This window comes from Delphinapterus leucas, chromosome 3 (genome assembly GCF_059928025.1).
Source record: "Delphinapterus leucas isolate spDelLeu-1000000601 "Yukka" chromosome 3, BTC_Dleu_Yukka2, whole genome shotgun sequence".
NCBI lineage: Eukaryota > Metazoa > Chordata > Mammalia > Artiodactyla > Monodontidae > Delphinapterus > Delphinapterus leucas.
This window is the reverse complement of record NC_143131.1, coordinates 146,301,398-146,327,650: the sequence shown is the minus strand read 5'-3', so window position 1 is coordinate 146,327,650 and position 26,253 is coordinate 146,301,398. Positions and strand designations below refer to the sequence as shown.

The window sequence follows — 26,253 nt, the reverse complement described above, 5'->3', positions numbered from 1 at the left end:
CTGGACTCTTCGTTGTAAGAGGCAAGAAAGAGTGTTTTTTGAAGGATTCTGGAGACTTGAGGGCAGAGGTAAAGAAAAACCAGACTTAACAGTTCCTGGCCTGTCTTCCTCTCGCACTCTCCCATCCTCAGTTACATCCTCTCCTACCACAGGCGGCCAACATAGCAAGGAACATGGTCCTCGGCAGCCCAGAGTCACATCCTTCCAAGTCCTTCCCCCAAATTCAAGACTCTTCCCTCTTAGAAGAAAACTAGTAGAAAAAATCCCGGGAAAGGGCTCTGATTGGCTGTGCTTGGCTCATGTGCCAATCTATGGACCAATCACTGCAGCCAAGAGCATAGGCCACTGGGATTGGCTCTGTGTGGTCGTGTGCCCACCCTGAGTGGTCACTCTGCTCCCAGATGGAAGCAGGACAAAGAGGTGCTGGGCAGGCAATGGTAATAAATACGGTTCATCTCCGTTATTTGCAGATTTTGTATTTGCAAATTCACTTACTCATTAAAATTTATTTGCAACTTCAAAATCAATACTCACAGTGCTTTTGTGGTCATTCGTGGACATGTGGAGGGCAATGAAAAATGTGAGTCATCCAATGGCCATGTTCCCAGCTGAGAACTAATAAGGTGGCACTCTGCCTTCCCCTTTCAGCTCTCATACTATTATAAACAAGTGCTCTTTCCTCAGTCTATTTAGTGCTATGTTTGTCCCATTTTTGTGCTTTTATTTATTTATTTATTTAGGCTGCGTTGGGTCTTCGTTGCTGCTCGCAGGCTTTTCTCTAGTTGCGGTGAGCGGGGGCTACTCTTCGTTGAGGTGCACGGGCTTCTCATTGTGGTGGCTTCTCTTGTTGCAGAGCACGGGCTCTAGGCACGCAGGCTTCAGTAGTTGTGGCTCGCGGGCTCAGTAGTTGTGGCTCGCGGGCTCTAGAGCACAGGCTCAGTAGTTGTGGCGCACGGGCTTAGTTGCTCCGCAGCATGTGGGATCTTCCCAGACCAGGACTCGAAGCTGTGTCCCCTGCATTGGCAGGCAGATTCTTAACCACTGCACCACCAGTGAAGTCCCATTTTTGTGCTTTTTGATGGTGATTTCGCTGTTTCAGATGGCCCCCAAGCATAGTGCTGTAGTGCTGTCTACTTTTCCTAACCTCAAGAAGGATGATCACATCCTGTGCCTTACGCAGAAAATACTTGCTTTGGAAAAGCTTCGTTGAGGCATGAGTTACAGTCCTGTTGGCCATGAGTTCAATGTTAATGAATCAGCAATATATGTTAAATATATATTAAAATTAAACAGAAAGACACATACAACAAGGTTATTTATTGACTGGTTAACAACAACAAAAGGCTCACAGGACCCTAACTCTGTATTTCCCCTAAGAGCAATGGTTCCATGTTTGTGAATCCACTGTTGGTGGTGAGTATAGAATAGGACTTCTGTGAATGACAAGAATGGACTGCACCAGCAAAGGAGTTTAGGCTTTATTCTGGAAGCAATAGGGAGCCATTGAAGGTTTTAAACGGGAGAGAGACTGATATGATTTGTGTTTGAGAAAGTCCCTCTGGCTACTGAGTGGATTGGAGGAACCAAGACTGAAGGCAGGAAGAATAGTTAGAAGGTGGTTATAGACTCCGAGGGAGAGACGATGAGGCCCAACCCAGGAAATGGTACTGAGGATGCCGAGAAAGCAATGAATTTGAGACTGGTATTTAATGGGTCAAGTTAGCAAGAATGAGAACTCACTGATGATGGGGGCAGGGAAGGAGAACCCCAGACATCGCAGTGCTTTTAAAATGCCTACATCTGATTTTTTTTTTAAATGAAAGCAATGTCTCATTGGTCTGAGCCATGTGTTTCCTTCCATGAGAGGTGGTGGAGACCCTCAGCCTTGTGGGGGGGCCTGAGCAGCTGTAAGGCTGGCGTCTGGGGACAGGCACACTTTCTCCCCGCGCCCTCTTTGTAAACTGCATGCCAGACCAGCTGTGTTTTCTCTGACTCCTTACATCATCACCAGTCATAAAAACCCTACCAGGGGGAATTGTGCTGACAATCTGGGCTGGGATGTGGGAGACAAAGGAGTCCAGGGGGCTGATTTCAGTTTGCACAGTTCAGATTCCTGCTGGTTGGGAGAGGAGGCAGGTTGGAGCCGACACGCATTGCGTCTGATGACCGTCTACGGTTGCTCTCCAGGTCAGTAATTTCCTGGCTTTAAGTTTAAACTCTGGCTGTTTAGTTCCACCCTGGTCTTTTCACACAGCTGGTGTGCCCTGGCAAGGTGCTACGGCTGGGGTGGAGCCCCCCCCCCCCCCCCCCACCCCTCCCTATGCTCCTCTGCAAACCTCGAGGTCCCGGCGCCCAGATGACAGATGATTTGCTCTCCTGGCCTTTGGAGTTCTGCTCGGTGCCTTCCTCTGGCTCTGCTGTCTGCTCTTGGCCCTCTGGGTGACCTGTTGGAATACCTCACCTGAGGCATGCTGGAGTTCTACATATCTTGGGTCTCTCCCGACAGAGTAAAGACCTCTCTGATGGGTGTGAAAGGACCCAGGCCTACGCCCTTCACACACGGGGTGCTTGAGTGGTCCTACTCTGCCAGTGGCAATACCCGTATCCTTATCTTAAGGGGAAATGTTTATCCGTTGAATTGGACCCCATCAGGTACTCATTTAGAACATATAAATGTAAGAAGAAACTTTATGATGTGTCCAATCTCGATAAGAACTCCCATTTTAGAGTGTTCACTGTGCTCCAGGCCCTGTGCTAAATGCTATCACTTGATTTACCTATTCTAATCCCCACGACCACTTTATCAGATACCTTCTATTCTCCTCCCCATTTTATGGCTAAGAAAGTGAGGCACAGAGAGGGGTTAAGGAAGGTGTCGTAAGTCCTATTGCTTGTAAGTGGCTGAGTCAGGGTGTCAATCCAGGATGGTGGACCTTAGCACTTTTATCCTCACTGTGCCCTTAGATACACTCTCACTGTTGATGAAGAGTTTCCGTGACCTGTGTGCTTCCCAAGTGCATCGCTGGCCAGTGTTTGACCCAGCCAGGGTGTAAGAAAATCCAGCAATGCCCCGGGCCCATCACACACTTGGAGATGTGAATTCTTCAGCTTTCGGAATTTAGGAACTCAGCGGGAATGCTGAGGCACTGCCCGCCGACACACACTTTTTGTATTTTTTTTTATTGAAGTAGAGTCGATTTACAATGTCGTGTTAGTTTCAGGTGTACAGCAAAGTGATTCAGTTATACATACATATACATCTACTTTTTTCCAGATTCTCTTCCCTTATTGGTTATTACAAAATACTGAGTATAGTTCCCTGTGCTATACAGTAGGTCCTTGTTGGTTATCTATTTTATATATAGTAGTGTGTATATGTACTTTTTGTATTATTTTATTAAGGACATCCTCTTTATACCAGTAATACATGACTCCATTCTCATCGTAACCATTTCAAGCACATTCTGAATGAAAGCCCCCTCATCTCTCCCTCCCCCATCCCCATTCCCTCCCCAGTGGTGGTCACTGTTAATAGTTTACCGTCTCTTCTCCTGGTCCACTTTCTATGCATTTTCTGGCATGTGTGTATTTCATGTGTATGTCTTTGCCCCCACCCCCCAAGTCCCCTTTTAAATAAATGGGATCATCTTATCTCTGTTGTTTTACAACTTGATTTTTTTCACTTAGTACACCTTGGAGGTCTTTCCACAAGAATCCCCGTCATTCACCCTGACTCACTGGAATGGTTATGTAATATTCCACGTTGTGGATTTACCATAATTTTATTCAACTCACTTGACCAGGCACTTTCTAAGCAACGCAGATCATTTGAGAAAGTAAATTATTCATATTAGTTACTGAAATAATAAATAATAAAGTCTACACCGGGAGAGGGTTGTCAAGGGCAGAATGTCAGTTAGGGTTTTGGGGAAAGATAAGAGGGCTGGGGTGACCTAGAGCATCACCTGCCTTCGTCTGTCTGCTCCATTCAACTCCCCGCCTGGCTGTGGGCTCTGCTCTCTTCTCTAATTTTAGCATTTCCCAGAGAGTGAGGACACGCTCCTACTCCAACCGGGCCCTTCAAGCCTCCCTGACCACGTAACCCCCATGTGTCTCCCCCTGCACCCAACGGAGGTTCGGACGCAAGTTGCCTATGTGCCAGGACCCTCTTGACACTGCCAAGTGCTGCAGGGACAGAGCTGGTTAAAACTTGTCTCTTCAAAGGTGCCAGAAAGTCAGTCTGTAGCAACTCAAATTCCACACGGGCATCTCACCCAGTTTTACTTAGTGAAACCCAAACACCCTTTTTTGTTGAGACTCTGACGAGCCCTGGAAACCGCCAAGGGCCCGGCTCGCCTCGGCACACGTCTGAAATATGTCAGGCAGGTGTTTCCAAAGAACTTATGCTACAGGAAAATATACCCTGATGTAATCTGACTAATTTGGCTTTTGCCTTACTTTCAAGAGAACCGGCTATTTGTAATGGAAACAGTTCTCGGGCCACTTCAGACAGGGCTTTGTAATGTGAGCTGGTAAAACCCTGCAGGTGCTACGGGGGCCCCTGTTTTCATTTTACATCTCAAGTTTGTTTACTTTAATGTGTTTCTCTGGGAGGAGAAGAAAAAAAGGGGACCCGAGAGGGGTTTAACAAGTCATTTTTCATTTCAAAAAAAGGAATGGTTTTGTACTAAGAAAATTAGCGTCTAGCGGGTCTCGGGAGCCCTGCGGGCGACAGGAAGCGCACATGGCCTCGGAGGATATGTTTCCTAAGACTAATTCCCCAAAGGCACGTGTTCAGGAGCCGACATACCTGGGGCCCTTGGCAGACGCATCAATTAGAAAGTGGGAAGCAGTATTTTCCTTGCTAATTCTTGGCTACCGGCTAGGGGTTACTGAAAACTCCCTTTTCCCCCTCGGAGTTAGGCAGTTTTGAAAAATTGTAAAATTATGAATTCAACCTTGTTTTCAACCAAGGGAGGGGGGGAAATGGTTTCCAGCGTGCAAAGCCTGTGCGACGGGTAGCGAGGACCATGTTTGCAGAGCACCCACTGCCAACCATGGGTACTCGCCCATCCCAGGTGAGGGTGCCCTGGAACAAGAGGGCGCTAGGGGTGAGGGTATCAGTGACGCAGCTGCTGCGAGACAGTCCCAGCCCCAGAACAGGGACTCCAGTTAGAAAGGAGGGAAGAGCCCTGTCTGTCCCCCAAGGTTATTTCATGCAGGTTGAGGGCAGTGGATAGCAGTCTTCCACATAGAAGATGTGAGGTGTTTGTCAGCTAAGGCTCTCCTGCACCCTGGAGGCTGGGTTCAACGAAACTGAAACCCCCGTTGCCTGCCCTGGGTGTGTAAGCTGAGTGCATGCTCCCTGATATGCCAGCCCCTGTGCAGAATGTTTCCACGCTTCCCTCTCCCTCCTGGCCCCTGCATTTGCGTGTGCTGCCTTGGGACTGGCCCATGTGGATCTGTGCAGGGAGCTCAAGCCTTTCACCAGTTTTCACAAGAAAATCTGCCTCCAAGCATGTCATGCATTTAGCGATGTTACTGACGATTGGCGAGGCTATGGGAAACGGTTGCTTTATAGACACACAGAGCCTTCCAGCATCTTGTGGGTCTATCAGGGCTTCTCTTTCCTCTTCCCTCTGGAGATATAAGCAAAGTTATCCCCTTTCCTCCTACAGGAGAACCCCTTCCTTGCACACTTGGGTGCCCATGGAGGCTCACATCCTCACATCCCCTAACAAATACATTTCTCTTCCTAATGAGAATTCTGGTGAACACAATGTTCAGCTCATACATAAATGTACACATAGGTGCCTCACAGAGCACTTAAAACAGTGTTATGTAGACTCACAGAATCATATGTGGTCATAGCCAGTTCTAACTGGAAAAGTGCTCAGAGACCTGCCAATCTAACTGTTTATTTACAATTGAGGAAACAGATACCCAGAGGGGGAAAGGACTGCCCAAAGTCACCATGAACTAGTGGGAGAGCTGCGCTAAGAACCAAGACCCCCTGACTCCTGTCCCAGACTCTTTCCTCCAGGCCACCTGTCTTTAGGAGCCCCCATCACCAATTTCTCTAAAGGCTGCTTTTGGGAAGGGATTTGAGCAACATGCAGGCACACTCCATGGTAAGTCCTGTTGATACAGTCAGCCCCGCAATATCCACACGTCCTGCATCCACGGATATGGTGGGCCAACTCTACTATGTCATTTTATATTGTAAGGGACTTGAGCATCCTTGGATTTTAGTATCTGCAGGGGCGTCCTGGAACCAATCCCCCGCAGACACGGAGGAATGATTTACTCCCTATCATATCTTGCTCAAGTTCATCCCTTCCCATCCTTTCCTACTGCGTTGGTGGGGGTGAGGAGGGAGTAGAGAGATAGAAAGTGAAACAGTTTGATCCGGATTCATTGTAGCTTGAGCTGTTGTAACTATTTGCTGACTTGTTGGATAAAGTCAAATTAAAATGAAGCTAAAGAATGTTCTTTGAAGATTTTAATGCTCAGTATTTGGAAGGCTTTGGTTGGGACACAACAAGGCTGGTGGGAATTGGTACAAAGTTACTCAAAAGTCATTTGGCAATAGGTATTGTAAACTTTGGTACTCTTCATATACTACGTTTTGCTAAACTTAAACTGAAGGATAATGTGATATAGCTTCATGTTGTATCACTATAGATTAGTTTTGCCTGATTCTGAAGTTCATGTGAATGGGTCACAGAGAACCATATCTGACTTTCAGTCACATTATATCTGTGAGACTTATTCATGGTCTTGCGTGTATTGATTTGTTCTTTTTCACTGCTGGATAGTATTGCATTGTATGAATGGAAAACTATTTATCCATTCTGCCAGTGATGAACCCTTGAATGGTTTCTAGTTTCTAAGTATTAAAAATAATGTTGCTATGTTATTTTGGGACGTGACTTTCGATACACACACACCTGCACACGCACATACACACACATACTTCTGAGAGTCTACGTTTGGAGTAGAATTTTGGGTTCATAAAACATGTGTATGTTCAGCTTCACTAGGTCCTGCTAACAGTTTTCCAAAACAGTTGTACGAATTTACACTCCTGCAGAAGTATGTGAGAGCGCCAGGAGCTCTTGGCAACACTTGGTATCAGTTCAAAAAAATGTAAACATTCTGATTTTAGGTGATGGTATCTCATTGTGGTTTTAATTAGGTTTTCATGAATAACTAATTGGCCCCTTGGGCATGCCCTTTTGTGAAGTGCCTGTTCAATGTTTTTCCCATGGGGAGGGGGGTGGTGTCTGTCTTTTTCTTATTGATTTGTAGAAGTTCTTTATATATTCAGTATACAGGTTCTTTGTAGGAGACATGCATTGCAAATATCTTCTCCCCTTCTGTTTGTTCATTTAATCTTCTAATGATGTCTTTTGATGAACAGTATTTCTTAATTTTAAAATAGTCTAATTTACTAATCTTTTCCTTTATGTTTAGTGTTTATGTTTAGTTGAATAAATCTTTGTCTATCCATAGCCATAAATATATACCCATGTTTTATTCTAGAAGCTTTATTGTTTTACTTTTCATATGTAGGCCCATGATTCACCTGAAATAGAATCTTGGGTGTGGTATGAGGTCAGAGTCAACGTCCATATTTTCCATAAGTTTGTGCAGTTTATCTAGCACCACTTATTAGCAAGAGCGTTTGCCCCTGCTACACTGTAGTGGTATGTTTGCCACAAACTAGGTGACTGAATAGGTTTGGGTCTGATCAAATTTGTTATTCATGTCACTAAATCTTAATATATCTATATTAATTTTATATCTGTATTATCAGTTACTGAGAGACATGTTTCTAAACATTGTGCTATGATTATGGATGTGGTTTTTTCTCCTTTTAATTCTTACTGTGTTTGAGGCTCCATTACTAAACTCATTTGAATTTAGGATTGTTACATGTTCCTGTTGAATTGACCCCTCTATAATTATGAATTGTTATTCTTTATGTCTAATAATACTTCTGGTCTTAATGTCTATTTGATCTGATATTAGTAGACCTATACCTGCTTTTTAACATACCCATTTATTTTTTTAGTATTTTTATAGATACGTTCTCTCATCCTTTTATTTTCCACCTTTCTGGGTCCTTATATTTGTGTCTCTTGTAAGCAACATGCATTTAAAAAAATTGAGATTAATCATCTTTCTGTTTTAATTGGAATATTTAATCCATTTACAGTTTTTGGCTCTTATGGATAAAGTTGCAATGAATATTTTTATACGAGACTTTTTGTGAGTACATGCTCTTTTCTTGGGTAAACATCTAGGAATGAAACTGTTGAGTCATAGAGTTGGCATATAATTTTATTATTTTTAATGATATTGAGGCATAAGTTATATACAATAAAATAGATTTGAAGTATACTGTTCGATGAATTGCAACAAATGCAAACACCCATGTAACCACCACCTCATATTAAGATATAGATTATTCCCAACACTCCAGCAGGTTTCCTTGTACACCTTGCCTGAGATACCAACCTGATCTCTATCACCATAGTCTAGTTATTCATGGAATCCGACAATATATAGTCTTATATCTTGTTTATCTCAAGCAAGATAATGCTTCTGAGACTCACCCATGCTGTTCTATGTATCAGTAGTTCATTCTTTTATTTATGAATAGTATTCTGCTGTATGAATATAATCACAATTTATTTATGGGCATTTGAGTTATTTCCAGTTGCTATCTTTTATGAATAAAGCTGCTACGCACATTTTTGTGCAAGGTTTTGTTTTTGTTTTTGTGTTTGACTTTGTGGTTTTGTGTGTGTTTGGCCTCATTCATTTCATTCTCTTGGGTAAATACTTAGAATGGAATCATTAGGGCACAGTGTATTATATGTGTATTTATAATAAACTGCCAAACTGATTTCCAAAGTGGTTTGCATAATATTATATCAGCAATGTATGAGATTTGCAGCTCCCTCCCCTCCTCTCCAACGTGGTATATCCCCCTGGTGTCTCACTGTGATTTTCATACACATGTCTCTGATGAGCAGTGATGTTGAGCACCTTCCTCATGCTTATTGTCCGTTCATAAATCTTCTTTTTGAAGTGTCTTTTCAAACCTATGAAAAAAAATTGGGTGGTTTATATTTTTCGTATTGATTTGTAGTTCTTTATATATTCTGGATATAAGTCTTTTGTCAGGTATAGTATTGTGAATAATTTCTCCCCATCTATGGCTTTCCTTTCATTTTCTGAGTGCATTTGTTAATAATAGTGAATAGTTCTTTGAAGAAAAGAACTCCCTAAATGCCCAACAATGTTATGCAGGACATGGGAATAACGCTGATGACATATGGCTGGATTTAAAAAGGAGGATACAGAATTATACTTGCAGTATGACTTTAACTATTTAAAAATATGCATTGAAAAAAAGGTGGAGGGAAACCCACAAAACATTGCTTTGGCTGACTCTGGGTAGTGAGGTTATGCTCTCCAGCATTTTTTTTTTTTTTTTATTGTGGCAAATACACGGAACATAAAATTTACCATTTTCACCATTTTAAAGTGTACAATACAGTGACATTAAGTACACTTACAGTGTTGTGCAACCATCACCACTGTCTAATTCCATAACTTTTTCATCACCCCAAGTGGAAACCCTGTGCCTATTAAGCATTCACTCCCAGTTCCCTCCTCCCACCGGCCCCTGGAAACCACCAATCTGCTTTCTGTCTCTATACGCCTGTTATTTTTAAAAAATGTACATTTGTTTTACTTTTTTCTGAATTTCTGCTAATGAGTGTGTGTTTTGATATGAGAAATAAAGCAGAAACCAAGAATAACAAAGGATGTCTAGAGAGGGGAACAAGTAAGTTGTACTGAGTGAGTCCTAAGCTCTGTGTCAGAGGGAGTGAGGCAGTAGAATTCATTTTGTGACAATAGCTAAGTGTGTTCAGCTCTGACTGTGCTGGGTACCCTTCTTGCCTGATTCCTCTCGCGTATATGTTGCCACCACCCTGACAGCCAGGTTCTAATATTATGTCCAATTTATCCGTGAAGCTGAGTCTCCTCCCCTGGCTCCATTTTCTGTGACTGCTCCACCATACTGGGAGCTCCGTGTGGGCAGAGACCGTATTGGTTCTTGTTCTGTCCAGTATGGCTGCAGCTCATCGTTGTGGTCATTAAGAGTTGTGGAGGAAATGAATGCCTGTGTGCAAAAAGCGTCTTTGCTGAGACTGGAGAATGAAACGAATCAGATGGATCTCGAGGGGTAGCCTCAGAGTCAAAGGCAGGCTGGGAGGAAGTGCAGCTCAGGGACCAAGTCTAGCACGGTGAGAAAATATCTGAACGGTAGATTCATGAGGTCCCTCGTGGCCTTAATGACCAGGGCGGGAGGAAAGAAGTAATAGCAAGTGACATTTATACAACGTGTCACAGTTTACATAGCTCTTGCATGCGCATTACCTCATCTAATCCGGAAGGAGCATAGGGTGGGGTTTCAGCACGTGGCCCCGGAATTTCCTTGTCTGAGTTTGCGTCCTGGCTCTACCACTTACTGTGTGACCCTGGAAGAGTTATGTACCCCGTGTTCCAGTTACCTTACGTGTGCAGTGAAGACATTGATAGTACCTGATGCATAGATTTTTGATGATTAAATAAGGTAGATGCTGCCCATAATGCATTTAGAATTGTGCCTGGAGCCTAGTAAACACTGATTAAAAGTTGGCTGTTATTACTTAATCCTCTAAGTAGGCCCTGGAGATATGTAGACAAACCCCACTTTATGGGCAGCTCAGAAGGATGGAGTGACCTGTCTGAGGGCACAGTGCCGAGGTGGGAGTGGAGAGGCAGGGTTTGGACCACATCTGTTTTACCCCAAAGCCCTGACCTTTCAGCTTCTTCATTTCACCTCCGTTGATGTGCACTTTGCCTGGGCTCACAGGCAAGAGAAGTAAATTCTGCTGTAGCTGGCCATGCGCCAGGGTGTTAAAAAAGATCACTTGTCTTGTCTAGAGCTCAGACCCACGTGAGGTAGGATAGCTGAGAAAGCACTTTACACCCTGCTGGAGTGTGATGAAAATGAATTGCTGTTATCGGTACTTTAACAAAGTATTTAAAAATTTTTTCCTAGCACTGGTTTCCCCCATTCTGCTAACAGTACCCCGATTTCTCTTGGGGAACCACGGCTCCCCACCCCTCAGTCTGTGCTTAGGATTATCCCTGGCTAGAGGGATGGGTGTGTGAGCAGGTCTGGCCAATGTGAGCATTGCATCACTTCAGCTACGAGGAGTAGCTCAGGAATGGTATGTGATCCAAACCGAGGGCCACCAGGTTCAAATGCAGGACTTCGAGTACAGCTCTCGGGGAAGAGGCATTTCTTTTCCTCCGGGGAGAAGGAGAGGATGTGATCTAGCCTGGAACTCCAGAAGCCATGCTGCCTCCACTGTGGGGACAGCATGCCTGAGAATGGGGCCAGCCCAGAGGCAAACGGGGCGGGGGGGGGGGGGCGGGGGGGGGGAGAGAGGGAGAGGGAGGGGGGAGGGGGAGGCGGAGGGGAGGGGGAGGGAGAGAGAGCCCAATGTCCCTGGATTTACCTGAGCCTGTGTTTGGATCTACCTGGACTTTTCTGTTATGCTTCCTTTTCTAAGCACCTACTAGCTTTCCTAGCACTGTGCTTTACTGTCATCATGTCCTCTTAGTGTCTCAACAGCTGCTCAGAAAAGTGTAGTAGCACTGTATGACAGGGAGGGAAACCGAGGCTCTGAGTGATGAAGTGATTTGGCCAAAGCACTCAGGTAACTTGGGGCCTTCTGCTGAAGGCTCAGCCACTGGGCTAAGAAGGCCAGCAGCACTGCTGGACTAAAGCGCTGGCCCCGCCCTAAGGCAAGAATGCTCCTCCTCCTGGAAATGTCACAACGATGCCCCAAAAGGCGTCTTCTCTGGTTTCATCCCTCAATTATCCTTCTGACAGCCAGATTTGAACCAAATTGGATTTAGTGCTTTTCACAATTTTGTTGAACAAATTTGTGGATTAAGGGAACAGATTAACTCCACTTTTTTATTTGACATCATCAAAAATATGACATGAAGACTGGAAATGAACCTTCCTGGTCTTGGAATAATTTCAAGGGAGCCTGAGTCCCTCCTTCTTAAGGGTTTTTTTTTAAAACCTTATTCTCACAAAGACCTTTGGGAAGCTGGTTCCAAATCTTACCTGAGACCTCAGATCTGACCCTTGGGTTTAGTTTGGGCCACAGTACCCATACCTGACATGTGATTCTAGCAGGAAGGGCCCCTCTCTGCCCCCGCCCATCATTCATCTTTTCTTCCATTTCTCCCACGATTTCCTCTTGGCCATAGCCTAATTCAAATTTCAGCATTTTTCTGTAACTGGACTAACAGATTTTCATGTTAGTGCCAATTCAAGCGCCCTATCCCTTCTCTGAACTCTTAGTTAAGTCAATAAATATTTTACTCATTTGTCAATTAGTTAGGTGCCTTTGGCACTTCACCCAATGACTTTTAAAACAAGCTAGAGATTTCTTTTTTTCCATCTTTGTTTCTTGGCTTCATGGTAGACAGACCAGCTATAATGTGGGCAGGAAATATGATTTCTACTTCTCTATATATGTACCTGACATGTAGTATTTACTGCCTTCTAAATTTAATTGGCATACGATTCCTTAACAATAAAAGGATAACATTTTAAAGAGAGAAAGAGATTATCTTGGCTGGACTTAACGGAGGGGAGGCTGTAAAGCACATTGGGTTAGTGTGAGGGCTTTGATGCCAGACAGTGTGGGTTTGAATCCTGGCTCCCCATTTATTGGTGATATGATTTTAACCATGATATACTGTCTCCCTGCCTCAGTTTCCCCTCCCATAGCACTTGACCGAGCCCCTAAAACAGAAATGCAGGAAGCATTTTCTAAATGTCAGCTATCACAATTTTATTATTTCTTCCCGATAATCATAGTATGCTCATGAACTACTTAACGGCTAACATACAGGTGGACTTTACCTTACCTAGGTTTTGTCTAGATTATCAGGTTCTTATCTTTAAACCATGAATTATCTGAATGATTGTGGGTTTTTCCCCCATTATATAATATATATAAGGTGAAAGAACAGAAAGGCAGCTGACCAAATGCAATAAGACGAGCAAATTAAAAAGTAGAATGAATCAGTGTTAGCCAAAGAGAAGAGCCCGAGGGAGCATTAGGAAGGCTGCCAAATCTATTAAGTAAAAGAGAGATAAGGGAGAGAACCATCAATTACAATTAATTAAAAGTTTTTAACTGTTGTAATGCTGATCTCATGCTCCAGGTGCCTGAGACAAAGGAAAGAAATGTGGATACTTGAGTGGTCATGACATTTTTCCAGCTGGCCACTTTCCCTTTAACCAGACCAAACCTCTCTCTTCCATTTTGCCCTCTTGGGCTACCTGGGTCAAAACCTGACTCATGGCTCAGGTTCCTCCTTGCTGAAAAGAGAGGAAGTCCTGAGGGCTGGCAAACAGCTTTCTAGACTCTTCTCCCACATTCTCATCCATCAGCAGGTCCCACTGAATACATTTTCAGAATGTCTCCTGATTCTGGGCACTTTTCCCCCACGCCAAGCCTCCATTTCTACCTGGAACTACAGTGATTTGCTAAGTGGTCTCGTTTCTACTCTTTTAGTTATTATTCTCTGAAATTGCCTTGTCCTGACTTTTCTACTTGTTTCTTTCATTTGTTTTCACCATTAGCCTATAAACATCTCATTCATCGGTGGCTGGCACATGCGTGGTCCAATCGATACTTCTTTCTTTTTTAAAAAATTTTTATTGGAGTATGGTTGATTTACAATGTTGTGTTAGTTTCAGGTGCACAGCAAAGTGAATCAGTTATACATGTACATATATCCATTCTTTTGTAGATTCTTTTCCCATATAGGTTATTACAGAATATTGAGTAGAGTTCCTTGTGCTCTACAGTAGGTCCTTGTTGGTTATCTGTTTTATATATAGTAGTGTGTATATGTTAATCCAAAACTCCTAATTTACCCCTCCTCCCATTTCACCTTTGGTAACCATAAGTTTGTTTTCTATGTCTGTGGGTATATTTCTGTTTTGTGAATAAGTTTGTATCATTTTTTTTAAGATTCTGCATATAAGCGATATCATGATATTTGTCTTTGTCTAACTTACTTCACTCAGTATGATAATCTCTAGCTCCATCCATGTTGCTGCAAATGGCATCATTTCATTCTTTTTTATAGCTGAGTAGTATTCTACTGTCTATATATATGTATATGTATACACACACACACACACACACACACACACACACACACATACACTACATTTTCTTTATCCATTCATCTGTTGAGGGACATTTAGGTTGCTTCCATATCTCGGCTACTGTAAATAGGGTTGCCGTGAACATTGGGGTATATGTATCTTTTCGAATTATGGCTTTCTCTGGATATATGCCTAGGGGTGGGATTATTGGATCATATACTAACTCTATTCTTAGTTTTTTAAGGAATCTCCATACTGTTCTCCATAGTGGCTGCACCAATTTACATTCCCACTAACAGTGCAAGAGGGTTCCCTTTTCTCCACACCCTCTCCAGCCTTTATTATTTGTAGACTTTTTGACGATGGCCATTCTGACCAGTGTGAGGTGGTACCTCACTGTAGTTTTGATTTGCATTTCCCTAATAATTAGTGATGTTGAGAATTTTCTCATGTGACTGTTGGCCATCTGTGTGCCTTCTTTGGAGAAATGTAGAGTTGCCTTCTTAAGCAAAAGCCTTTTTCTCTTCTCAAGGGAAATCCACTCTGTAGATATGAAAGTGGGCCCCTTAATAGGTTTACTGGGCAACATTTTGCTAAAATCATTCAAATTATAAGACTTCAAAGTTATAGAAGGTAGTCATACTCTTATTTTGAAGTGTGTCATTTGTATTTTTCACACCCAGGAAGTGAAGGCAGAGAGTTAAATCTTCTCTGTTTGGGCTGCCCCATGCATCTATGTGGTTCTGGTGGTCAAGCCCCTCCCACCTCATTCTCAGCAACTGTGTTCAGCCTTTGAATGTTTGTCTCACATAATTCTGCTTTGCTGATATAGACTCTTGGGGCTCCAGGTACAAGGGTTGCTGTCACTCTCTCTGCCACGTTTTGACCCCATTGGGAAATGTAAATCAGGTCATCACATGTGGTCCAAAGCCTCTTGTCAGGAAGGGGCCCAGGCTGTTTCTTGTATGAGCAGCTCTGTCCTGGAGCACCTGATCCTCCCCAAGCTCACTCAATCCAAAGGCTGCCTGGCACAGAGCCTGGCTCAGCACCAGAAACTCCAGTGAATGAGATGGGCCAATTGTATCCCATCCACTCCCCCTAGAGTTTGACCTGGGAACTACGGGCAGAATCATATAGTCAATAGAAGTTAGAAGGTCGTGAGGAAGAGAGAGGCCTGTGAGACTAGGACTGAATCAGAGTTACGAGGATTCAGAAGCAGAAGCAGAAGCATGGAGCTCAAGAAGGGATACACAGAGTGGAGGGCAAGGAAGCCACTGGAAGCAGACGAGATGGAGCCGTCACACAAAGGGAAGCAGAGACCCGGAGAAAGGCAACGTAAAGGTGGAACACTGGAGAGAACCCAGATTCTTGCAGTGAGGGCTCCTGGAGTGCCTTGGTTCATAAAGACCTTCCTGTTCCAGTCTCCACCATCCCATGTCGTGATATGCTCTCAATTCCTGTGAGATCCCGGTTCCCTTGTTGGGCCTCATGGCCTGAGCCACCCTGAAGGGCTCGCTGTTCTTTATGGGCTCACAAGGCAGGAAACCAACAGAAACCACCGTCAGTGGGTCCCTATTAGGCACTTTTTGTGTGTGTGTGGGGAAGATGAGTGGCATCCAAGAGCTTTCAGGGAACTAACTCCTCAAAGGCTCTGGTAATGTCCACGGGGGTGGTCCTATTCCTCAAGGATCTAGGCTCTGCTTTCTTTTTTTTCATGTATCCCCCAAATTACATATATAAACATCTAAACTGTCTTTTACATATAACAAAATATATAAGTACATATAATATATAAGTGTTATATAAGCACATACATATATATTACAGATACAGTAGAATTACAACTTGGTTTAAAGTCTAAAGTGTGTCTTAGGCTTAATTGTGTATTGTATATTGTCATATTTATGCCTGAGAACCCTTTAGAGTACCCATAGAACATACATGATATACATGATTTTGGATTTATAACTACAACTTGTATGGTAATAGTAAACATGAACACCAGGAAATATCAGTCAACCTCTTCCTGTAGAACTCTTGCTGAAATAACTGCAAATGAGAAAAAACAGATTCTGGTTCCCACCCCCAGGCAAACTGTGACCATAACTTGCAAAGACTTTTTCCAACCCAAATGACAATTGATTCATTCCTTCTGGCAAATGGATCGCTGTGACGTTCCCTGTAAGTCAGATATCCTCTGAGATTATTTTAACTGGAACCCTCATGACTTTTCAAAGATTGGAGGTGGTCCTAATAATTGGCAGATATATAACAATTCCATTAAAATAAAAAACAAAAAAGTCATAAGAAGGGGAAATAAATAACCTAAAGAAGTGAGGCCAATATAATTCCTGTAATGGACAGCTGAACTCTGAGTTTCCTGGAAGTCAAGGGAAAAAGGGAAAATCCTAGACAAGCATTCTCATTGCTTAATAAAAATAATCAAAAGAGAGAGGTTTTCTCTTGGCACTATTTTTAAAAAATTAGGGAATTCCCTGGTGGTTCAGTGGTTAGGACTCTGTGCTTCCACTGCAGGGGGCACAGCTTCGATCCCTGGTTAGGGAACTAAGATCCCACAAGCTGTGCCGTGCAGCATGGCCAAAAAGAAAAAAATTAAAAGTCACTCATAATTTCATCATAGTGATATTGTTATTTTTGCTTGTATACACTAGTCCAGTCCTTGTCTGCAAGCAAAATAATAGGTAATTTTATTTAAAAAAATATTTGAATAGGCAAAACATTCACATAGTTTGAAAATAGGAAAGTGTGAAAAGTAAACAATGGAAAGTTTCCCTCCCGTCCTTGTCATAAATTTGCCCCAGTTCAGCTCCCTTCAAGCTCCCCCTGTTTTGTATCCATCTAGAGTTTTTATGCGTATTCAATCACAACTTCGTCATCAACAGTAAAATATGGACTCATTTCTTTCATTTAACAACATATCCTTCAGGCTTTTCCATATCAGTAGGAAAGCCTCCTCTTCTTTCTCTTTCACAGCTACAGGGTATCTCATTGTTTGGATGTACTTACCAGTGCCCTACTGATGTCATTTTCATTTGGATTGTTCCTTTTTTTTTTTTTGCTATTAGAAGCAAAGTGTGTAACTTCACAATGTGCATACATTGATACATATGACAAATCGCTGAAGTTGATTGCTGGGTCAAGGGATAAATGCATTTGTGAATTTGATAGCTCTCACCAAATTGCCCTCCAGAAGGGTTCTGGAAACTTACGCTTCTACCAGCAGTGTCAGAAGGTTGAGTTGCCACATACTATCTGTATACTCTAGACCCAGCATCCTCCTGCTGACTTCCAAGGAGGAAGGAAAAAGGAATGTGAAAAAGGAAGGACTGTCTATCAGGTACCTACTATATGCCAGACATACACGATATATACACATTTGATCCTCAGTGTAACCCTGTGAGGCAAAGTTTGTTTCCCTGATTCTTATTAATGAGATATCTTGTTGTAGAGAGGTTGAGGAATTTTGCACAGTGACTCAAGTCAAGTGGAAGAGAGGGGTCCTGACCCTGTGGCTGGCTCTGAGGCTGGTGTTGGTTCCTGTGCACCAGAGTCCTGCTACAAGTGATGGTATCTCAGCAGAGCCTGGTGTCTTCCTGACCTGCGTTCAGCTTTCATGGACCAGCAGTGGTGCCAACTAGAGTTCTCAGTGTCTCAACTACTTTATTTTCTTGGCTGCCTTAAACTTCAAGTGTCACAGCTCAGCCCTACTTAGAGGAACCCCTGGGAATCTTTGCCCCCTTCCACTTGGCCTCCTGCCCAGGTCCCAGCTCTGGCCCCTCACAAGTGATTTTTGAGGGTGGCACCGGGCTCCCCTGGGTACCCGTCTCCCAGGAGGGCATCCAGCCACTCCTCTAGGTCTCGCACCAGCTGTTCCAGGTCTCGCACCTCTTTCTCTAGCTTCTCCACGAAAACATGCAAGTTCTCCTTCCACCAGGTCCTGATTACCTTGATTGGCTCTTCTGAGGGGTCATTGGTCTGGTATTCAAACACCTGAAAGGCAGACACTCACATTGCATCTTGAGCCTTTTCATGTAGACCCTCCCTTGCCACTGGTTTCTAAAAGTTCCCCAAGCCTTTGCAATGCTTTCCTTCTGCCCATCCCCACCTTCTCCACCTGGCCGAGACCCATCAATGACACCTCTGGGAAGCCTTCTCAGATTTCCTCAGCCAAGCTTGACGTCCCTCAGTACCTTCTTGAATCTGTTACCTGGGAAGTCATAGGATTCTGGACGTAGTTACATTCTCTGATTCTTTCTGACACCTCCCAACTTCTTCCTGAAACAGGCACAAACACCACCTCTTAATAAGGGAAAGGAGAGTGAGTTGGAATAAACTCGGTTGATCATCCCAATGGGATGAAGAGGATGGGAGAAGGCAAGCTGTGGAGGCCCCCTTGGCATGCAGCCATCTCCAGAATATGCTCCTGACTCTGTGTGGACATGGCTCCTTCCTCCTCAGATTCCAGAATGCTCACCTGATATTCCTGTGCCCACATATAGCACCAAGATCAGCAACGCCAACAGTGTCTGGGGGCAAGAAGAGGAGGAGGGAGGAGATGAATTTCTGGAGGGAATACGTGCATCCCTGCTTCCCTCACAGAGGGCTAGGCGTGGGGCTGCTATAAGGTCATGGTTAGAGCTGAACTTTTTTCTGATTATCTAAGTCACGTGTACTTACTACAAAACCCGCAAATATTGCAGAATTAGATAACATGGCAACTTACTGACATTTCATTGGTGTTTTCCCTTTCTCCCTGCTGAGAAGGAAGGCCCACCTCTATTCTCATCCTTGCCTCACTTTTGCATGCTTTCTTTGAAATGATCTTTAAAAGGAGTTGACTTTATTGAGGTATAATTCACATACAGTAAAATGCACATTTTACATGGACAGTTTGATGAGTTTTGACACATGTCTGTGCTTGTGGACTACCACTCCAATCTAGATGTAGACCATTTCCATCATCCTAGAAAGTTCCTGTGTGTGCTTTTGCGGCCAACCCCCTCTTTACCCCCGCCCCTGCCATAGGGAACCGCTCATCTGCTCTCTGTCACTGTGGAGCCGTTTTGCCTGTTCTGTAACTTCACATCAATGAAACCATATATTATATACTGTTTTGTTGAGCTATTCTTACTCCACATAATGCTTCTGAGATGTCTCCAGGTTTTCATGTTCGAGGTTATTGATGAGTAATATTATATTGTATGAATATAGAATATATGTGTGTGTGTGTGTGTGTCTGTACATATATGTGTGCTCTCAAATGGATGCCTGGGATCTTAAGGGGTTTCATGGTTCCAGCTGGATCAGAATTCCATCCACCTCCAACACTGCTGGACCTCCAGTATCTCTGCTCTAAACCCCATAGCAGCTGCTGTCTGGTAAGCCGTGGGTAATCTAATCCTTTGCATGCAGCCCACAGCCAAGAAGTCATGGAGATCCCCCGCCTGGGCTTTCGGGGTCCTCTCGACACACAGCTCTTCTTCCTCTCCAATGCCTTGTCCTACGGAGTGCAGCTGCTTCAGTTGCGCAGACTCTCTGCAGCTCAGCAGGACTGCTGGGCTCTGTTCGCCCTCTAACTCTTGGTGCAGCCGTCGTTGGGAAAGAGATGAGGCAATCACCAGTTTTCTTTTCTCAGGGATTGCACTTTTGTGCTGTCTGCTGCCCTCACCGGAAAATAGTTGCTTCATTTATTTTGTCAATTTCATGGCCGCTTACAGTGAATGGGAGGGCTAGTTTAGCCCCAGTTACTGTGTTAAGGCTGCAATTGGAAGTCTACCTCTTGGGGTTTGGGCGCAGGAATGAAACGGCTGCCTGAAGACAACATTGCTCCCTGGAACTTGGGTCAGTCCAAGACCATTTAGGAGATTCTGATGGGTGTGCCAGGATCAGAATGGGAGAAAACTGAGAGCCTTTTGGAGAGGTGGGAGAAGATAGAGGGGGAATCTGAGTCTGGGAGGGGCCCACTTCCCTCTCCTGGGTGGCCCTCGTAGTGTGGCTGGGAGGTCTTAGCACAGGGAATTCGGAGACAACTGCTTTCAACAGACAATGTAAGTTGGGACAGTGATGGTGTCAGGGGCAAACAAAAGTGGAGAGAGGATTAAGGTGGACACAGTAGTGACCGACATTGACTTTCCCCCCAGCTCACTGGATGTGGGCTGAGCCAGATTTAATCTGACTTGAAATAATACATTTCTTATGTACCTGTCTTTGTGAAGCAAGATTTAGACTGGCTACCACAAACAAAGAAGATAAGAGATTTGCATAATTTGTCTCTTCCCTGGATAGCTTTTCAAAAATATATACTAGCAACTATATTATTATTAACTGTAAAAAAAAGTAAACATTAATTACGTAGCAGCAACGTGACTGAGTCTGTCACACACACTAGGAGTGAAAAAAGCCAGTCATGAAGGGACACACTGTTTGATTCCGTTCCCATGAAATTCAGGGACGTACAAAACTCGTCTGGGATGATAGAACTCAGAATCGTGGTTATGGAGTGTGAGCTGGGAGGGGCCTTGGAGGAAACTTGGACATGCTCTATAGCTTGATCTGGGTAGCAACTGCCTAGGTGTGGACACCCAAGGTGAAATCATTGTACACTTCAGATTAGGGCACTTTTTAAATTTCTTAACAATATTCCCTGAGACTCTCTTTATCTAAGACACATAGAACTGACTCATTCTTTATAACGGCTGATGAACATTCTGTGGTCTGAAAGCTCTTCCATTTCTTTAACCACTCCTCTGTCAATGTGCTTTACAGGATGGTGTCTTCACCAGCATAATTGCTGCTATATTTTGTGTGTGTGTGTGCAGGGTGGAGACAAAGGCAGGGAACGGGGACTAAAACTGAGCTTTAGTCCTTCTCTTGTGCTGTTGTGGGGCCTGAGCCAGATCATTTCTTCTCTCTGAGCCTCAGTTTCTTCACCTGTAAAGTGGATTTTGATATATGCTGAAAGGTCTTTCAAAAAGGCAAGGTGGGGACTCTGTCATCAAATTGATTTGGGAAATGCTGTGGTAAACAAAGTTATGTGGATTTCCTTGCTGCAGGACTTGTCAGAGCCTTCATTATGTGAACGAGCTGTGTAAATCTCCAGGAAGGGAACGAGGGTATCAGCATTCCCCAAACCACAGAACCTTTTAAATGACTTTTCTAAAAGGAGCATTCCTGGGGTTTGAGATTCGTGGGACACTTTTTTAGCAAAAGCTGCAGCATAATGGGAGCCCCGCCACGTCCAGCATAAAGGAAGCGTTGGAATGTGTATTAAACGTATGAGTGAACAAATCTTTTGAAAACATATATAGGTCAGTCATGTATCGCTCTGCTTAAAACCCTTCAATGGCTTCTTACTAATCTCAGAATAAAATCCCACTCCTTTCCACAGTGTGCAAGGCCCAGATGACCTTCCCAGCCTCCTTTTACATCCTTCCCTCAGTTCTCCACCTGGGAGGCGGTGGAGTGCAGGGTCACCTTGCTAAGGGTTCTGGAATCAGATGGCCCTGGCTTCAAATCCCAGTCTGTCCCTGCTGTCTGGCCTTTTGCCTTTCCAACCTCAGCTTACCCATTTGCTAATAATTGCTTCTCGGGAATGTCATGAAAGAGAGAGGGGTAGAAGCACCAGGCTGTGCACATTAAGTGCTAACATTTTCCATTTTGACAAAATCCTATGTTAGGTTTGAATTTCAGCCCTAAGAACGAAAGCTCCACGACCTCTCCAATTCAGGTGTATTATCCTATTTATTTCGGTTCATTCATTCATTCATTCATTCAGCACCTGTTATGTACCAACCACTATTCTAGGCACTAGGAATACAGCAGGAAGCTAAATAAAAATCCCAGCCCTCCTGGAGCATAGCTTCTGCTGGCAGTGTGGAGAATTAAATAAGAGTGTCAGTAATGACTTCTAGAGGAAGCTCCTGAGCCCTGCTGTGTTCCACCAGGTTGGGCTCTAGGGAGAGTCGGGCTGAAAGCCCGTTCCTGACTTTGAGGGCCTTACAGTCTTCCTGGAGTGTCAAATGGAGTCCAGATGGGAGGAAAGCCATGTACACCTGGTCTGGCCTCACCTGTTTCTTGTCCTCAGAGTGACCTCCCCTTCTCTCAGCTGCCACTCGCCCCCTGCTGTGCACCTGTTGGATCACCATGATCTCAGGTCAGGCTGCCTGGGTGGAACAGGGTACCCTCACCTCCCCGGCCTCTGGTCACCAAGCATCTCTCAAGCCATGAATTCTGATGTCACAGAAGGTGGGGACAGTCAGGCCCCCACTCTTCACCATCCTGGTGTTTAGCCCCAACTTGTTTTTCATATAAATGTAAAAAACAAAGACCAGAAAGAAATACACCTAAAGATTTTATTTCAGGATGGTGATTTTTCTGATCCTTTTTCTTCTCTTTTCAATTGTTTTTATAAGATGCAAGTCTTTAAATAAAAAAACAATAACATATTTTTAGCTGAATTTATTGAGATAATTGTAGATTCACATGCAATTGTAAGAAATGGTATAGGAGATCCTGGGTACCCTTTACTCAGTTTCCACTGATGGTAACATAGGCTCTTGCCATGGATACAATCTATCAATCTTATTAAAATCTCCCCAGTTCCACTTGTATTCATTTGTGCGTGTATTTAATTCTAAATAATTCTGTCACATGGCTAGATTTGGGTTTCCACCACTACAGTCATGATACAGAAGAATTCCCAAACCACAGGGTTCTGTGTTGCGTTTGATCCGCGCCCCCTCCCTTCCACGCCCCCCCCCACTGTCTCTAATTCCTAGCAACCACTGATCTGTTCTCTATTTCTAAAATTTTATCTTTTCAAAAATGTCGTATCAATGGAATCAAATAGTCTGTGACCTTTGGAGACTGGCTTTTTGGTACTTAGCATAATCCCCTGGAAATTCACCCCGATTATCCTGCATCGGTAGTTTGTCCCTCTCTTTTTGTGTGTAGCATTTCACGGCAGGGATGTGCCACAGTTTACCAGCCACCCACTGAAAGACATCTGGGCTGTTTCCAGGTTTTGGCTTTTATGAGTAAAGCTAATATGGGCTTTCTTGTATAGGCATACCTTGTTTTATTGCACTTCGTAGATACTGCATTTTTTACAAATTGAAGTTTTGTGGTAACCCTGCATGGAGCAACAGCACTTGCTCATTTCATGTCTTTGTGTCACATTTTGGTAATTCTTGCCATATTTCAAATTTTTTCACTATTATTATGTTTGTTATGGTGATCTGTGATCAGTGATCTTTGATATTACTACCACAACTCCCTGAAGGCTCAGATGATGGTTAGCATTTTTAGCAGTAAAGTATTTTTAATTAGAGTATGCACATCGTTTTAGACATAATGCTGTTGCACATTTAATAGACTACAGTATAGTGTAAACATAACTTTTATGTGTGCTGAGAAAGCAAAAAAAACTGTGTGACTCGCTTTATTATGATATTCACTTTATTGTGGTGGTCTGGAACCAATATCTCCGAGGTATGCCAATACAGGTTTTTGTGTGAACCTAAGTTTTTATTTCTCTGGGATGTGTAAGAGGACAATTGCTGGATTATGTGGTAATTGCATGATAATTTTATAAGACACTGTCAAACTATTTCCTAGAGTGGCTGTACCATTTTACATTCTCATCAGCAATATAGGAACAATACAGTCTCTCCTCATACTCCCTAGCATTGGTGCTTTCATTATTTATTTTAGACATTTTAGTAGGTATATAGTGATAGCTCGTTGTGGTTTGGATTTGCATTTTTTTTAAGGTTTCCCTTTTTTTTCTTTTTAAGATGTTGAAGGTAGGAGTTTATTAATTAACTAATTTATTTTTGCTGTGTTGGGTCTTCGTTTCTGTGCGAGGGCTTTCTCTAGTTGTGGCAAGCGGGGGCCACCCTTCATCGCGGTGCGTGGGCCTCTCACTATCGCAGCCTCTCTTGCTGCGGAGCACAGGCTCCGGACGCGCAGGCTCAGTAGTTGTGGCTCACCGGCCTAGTTGCTCCGCGGCATGTGGGATCCTCCCAGACCAGGGCTTGAACCCGTGTCCCCTGAATTAGCAGGCAGATTCTCAACCACTGCGCCACCAGGGAAGCCCGGATTTGCATTTTTTTGATATCTAATTATGTTGAACATCTTCTCATGTGCTTTTTTGCCATCTGTATCTCCTCCTCAGTGAAACGTCTGTTCACATCTTCTGCTCATTTTCTAATTGGAATGGTTTTTTTACAGTTAAGTGTTGAGAGTTCTTTGTATATTTCAGATACTAGACGGATGTATGGTTTGTAAATATTTTCTCCCAGTCTGTAGCTTGTCTCTTCATCTGCTTCACATGGACTTTTGCAGAGAAAAAGGTTTTAATTTTGCTGATGTTCAACTTATCAATTTTTTTCTTTTGTGAGTCATGGGTTTTGGCGTCAAATCTAAGAACTCTTCACTAGCCCTAGAAGCAGGAGATTTTCTTCTATTTTTAAAAAGTTTTATAGTTTTATGCTTCACCTTCCAGTCCATGATATGTTTGGAGTTAATTTTTGTATAAGGTGTCAAGTTTGGATCAAGGTTCATTTTTTTGCCTGTGGATGTCCATTTGCTCCAGCACCATTTGTTGAAAATGGTTTCATTTCTCCTTTGAATTTCTTTTGCATCTGTGAAAAATAAGCTGAACATATTTGAGTGGGGCGATTTCTGGTTCTCTACTCTGTTTCACTGATCTATGTATTGATCCCCACACCAACACCAACTGTCCTGATTATAACTATACAGTAAGCCTTAATATTGAGTAGAGTGATTTCTCCCACTTTGTTCTTTGTCAAGATTATTTTCAGCACTTCTAGGGCCTAAGCCTTTCCATATAAACTTTAGAATAAGATGTCTATGTCTACAAAAACAAAACAAAACAAAACCTTGCTAGCTGGAATTTTGACAGGAATTGCATTAAACCTACAGATCTCTTGGGGGAGAACTGTCATCTTTATTATGTTGTGTCTTCCAATCCATGAATGTGGTATGCCTTACCATTGATTTAGGTTTTCTCTGATCAGCATTTTGTAGTTTTCAGCATACAGATCCTATACATGTTTTAAGTGTATATTTAAATATTTCATTTACTTTGCACTCCCCTCATATTTTAAAAGCCTCCATCTACCAAAGAAATTTCATGTGTTAAGAAATCATTAATTTTCAACATTTTGGTGATCTAAGTTTCCCGAAGTGACACATACAAAGTTCCTGATTAGCACCCAGATAACTTTTATTAATTGAGCACCTACTGTATGCTAGGCATTTCACTACTTTATTTATTACATCTTCTCCAGGCTATAATTCTGTAGATAGTTGGGGATTAAGTCTGTTTTACTAGCCATTGTATCTCTAAATCCCATTATGCAGCCTGTTACATACTAAATGTTCAGTAAAACTATTTGCTGAATGGATGAATAATGAGCAACTTCAAAATGTGGGTTCTGAGAGGCCCTGAACTATGTCTGGTGAATACGTTTTTGTATTTATAGTACTTGGATCAGAAAATATTTGTTGAATGAGGAAAGCAGGTGGTATGATTTTAATTTTACCAATGAAGAAGCTGAGGCCCAGGGTAGCCGAGGAAGGATATTCGCCACAGTAGTTATCAACTCTGTTCCAGACCCCTGTTAAGTGTGTTCCATACATTATCTCATCTAATCCTCATAACTGCCCTGCAAGATCGGGGCTGTCTGTCTGTCTGGACGTTACTCTCCTTATTCAAGATCATACACTCTGCCAGGGGTCTGAGTGCAGGTCTGTTTAACTCCAAAGCCTTTTAGTTTACCCCAAGGGGTTAATGTAATTTCAGCCAAAAGCAAAGAAAATTGCCATTCTCATTATCCTTTGTGGCTTTATTGTGGGTGAGTAGATGTGTCCTCATTAAGCTTTTTGAAATATCAAAAGTAGCTATATTCCCTCTTTCCTCTTCAACTTCATGA

The 26,253-nt window shown here is 43.1% G+C and overlaps 1 protein-coding gene across 1 annotated transcript; it reads right to left on the bottom strand.

The window, feature by feature from the left end:
• Positions 1–17,605: 17,605 nt before the first annotated feature.
• On the bottom strand, positions 17,606–22,685 carry SMIM23 (small integral membrane protein 23). The gene is made up of 4 exons (XM_022595192.2): positions 22,363–22,685; positions 18,771–18,822; positions 18,504–18,571; positions 17,606–18,286 (listed from the first exon to the last, which is right to left on the bottom strand). Exons 1-4 carry the CDS (start codon positions 22,438–22,440, stop codon positions 18,074–18,076), a joined length of 411 nt encoding a protein of 136 aa, XP_022450900.1. The 5' UTR covers positions 22,441–22,685; the 3' UTR covers positions 17,606–18,073.
• Positions 22,686–26,253: the final 3,568 nt, after the last annotated feature.

What these genes read in the sequence shown, in the direction of transcription:
- SMIM23 (XM_022595192.2), bottom strand. Translation starts at nt 22,440, where the DNA reads ATGGTGATCCAACAGGTGCACAGCAGGGGGCGAGTGGCAGCTGAGAGA. An exon ending in ACTCTGAGGACAAGAAACAG is followed by an intron (nt 18,823 to 22,362) that starts GTGAGGCCAGAC and finishes TCTTGCCCCCAG; the next exon opens with ACACTGTTGGCGTTGCTGAT. An exon ending in TGTGGGCACAGGAATATCAG is followed by an intron (nt 18,572 to 18,770) that starts GTGAGCATTCTG and finishes TGCCTGTTTCAG; the next exon opens with GAAGAAGTTGGGAGGTGTCA.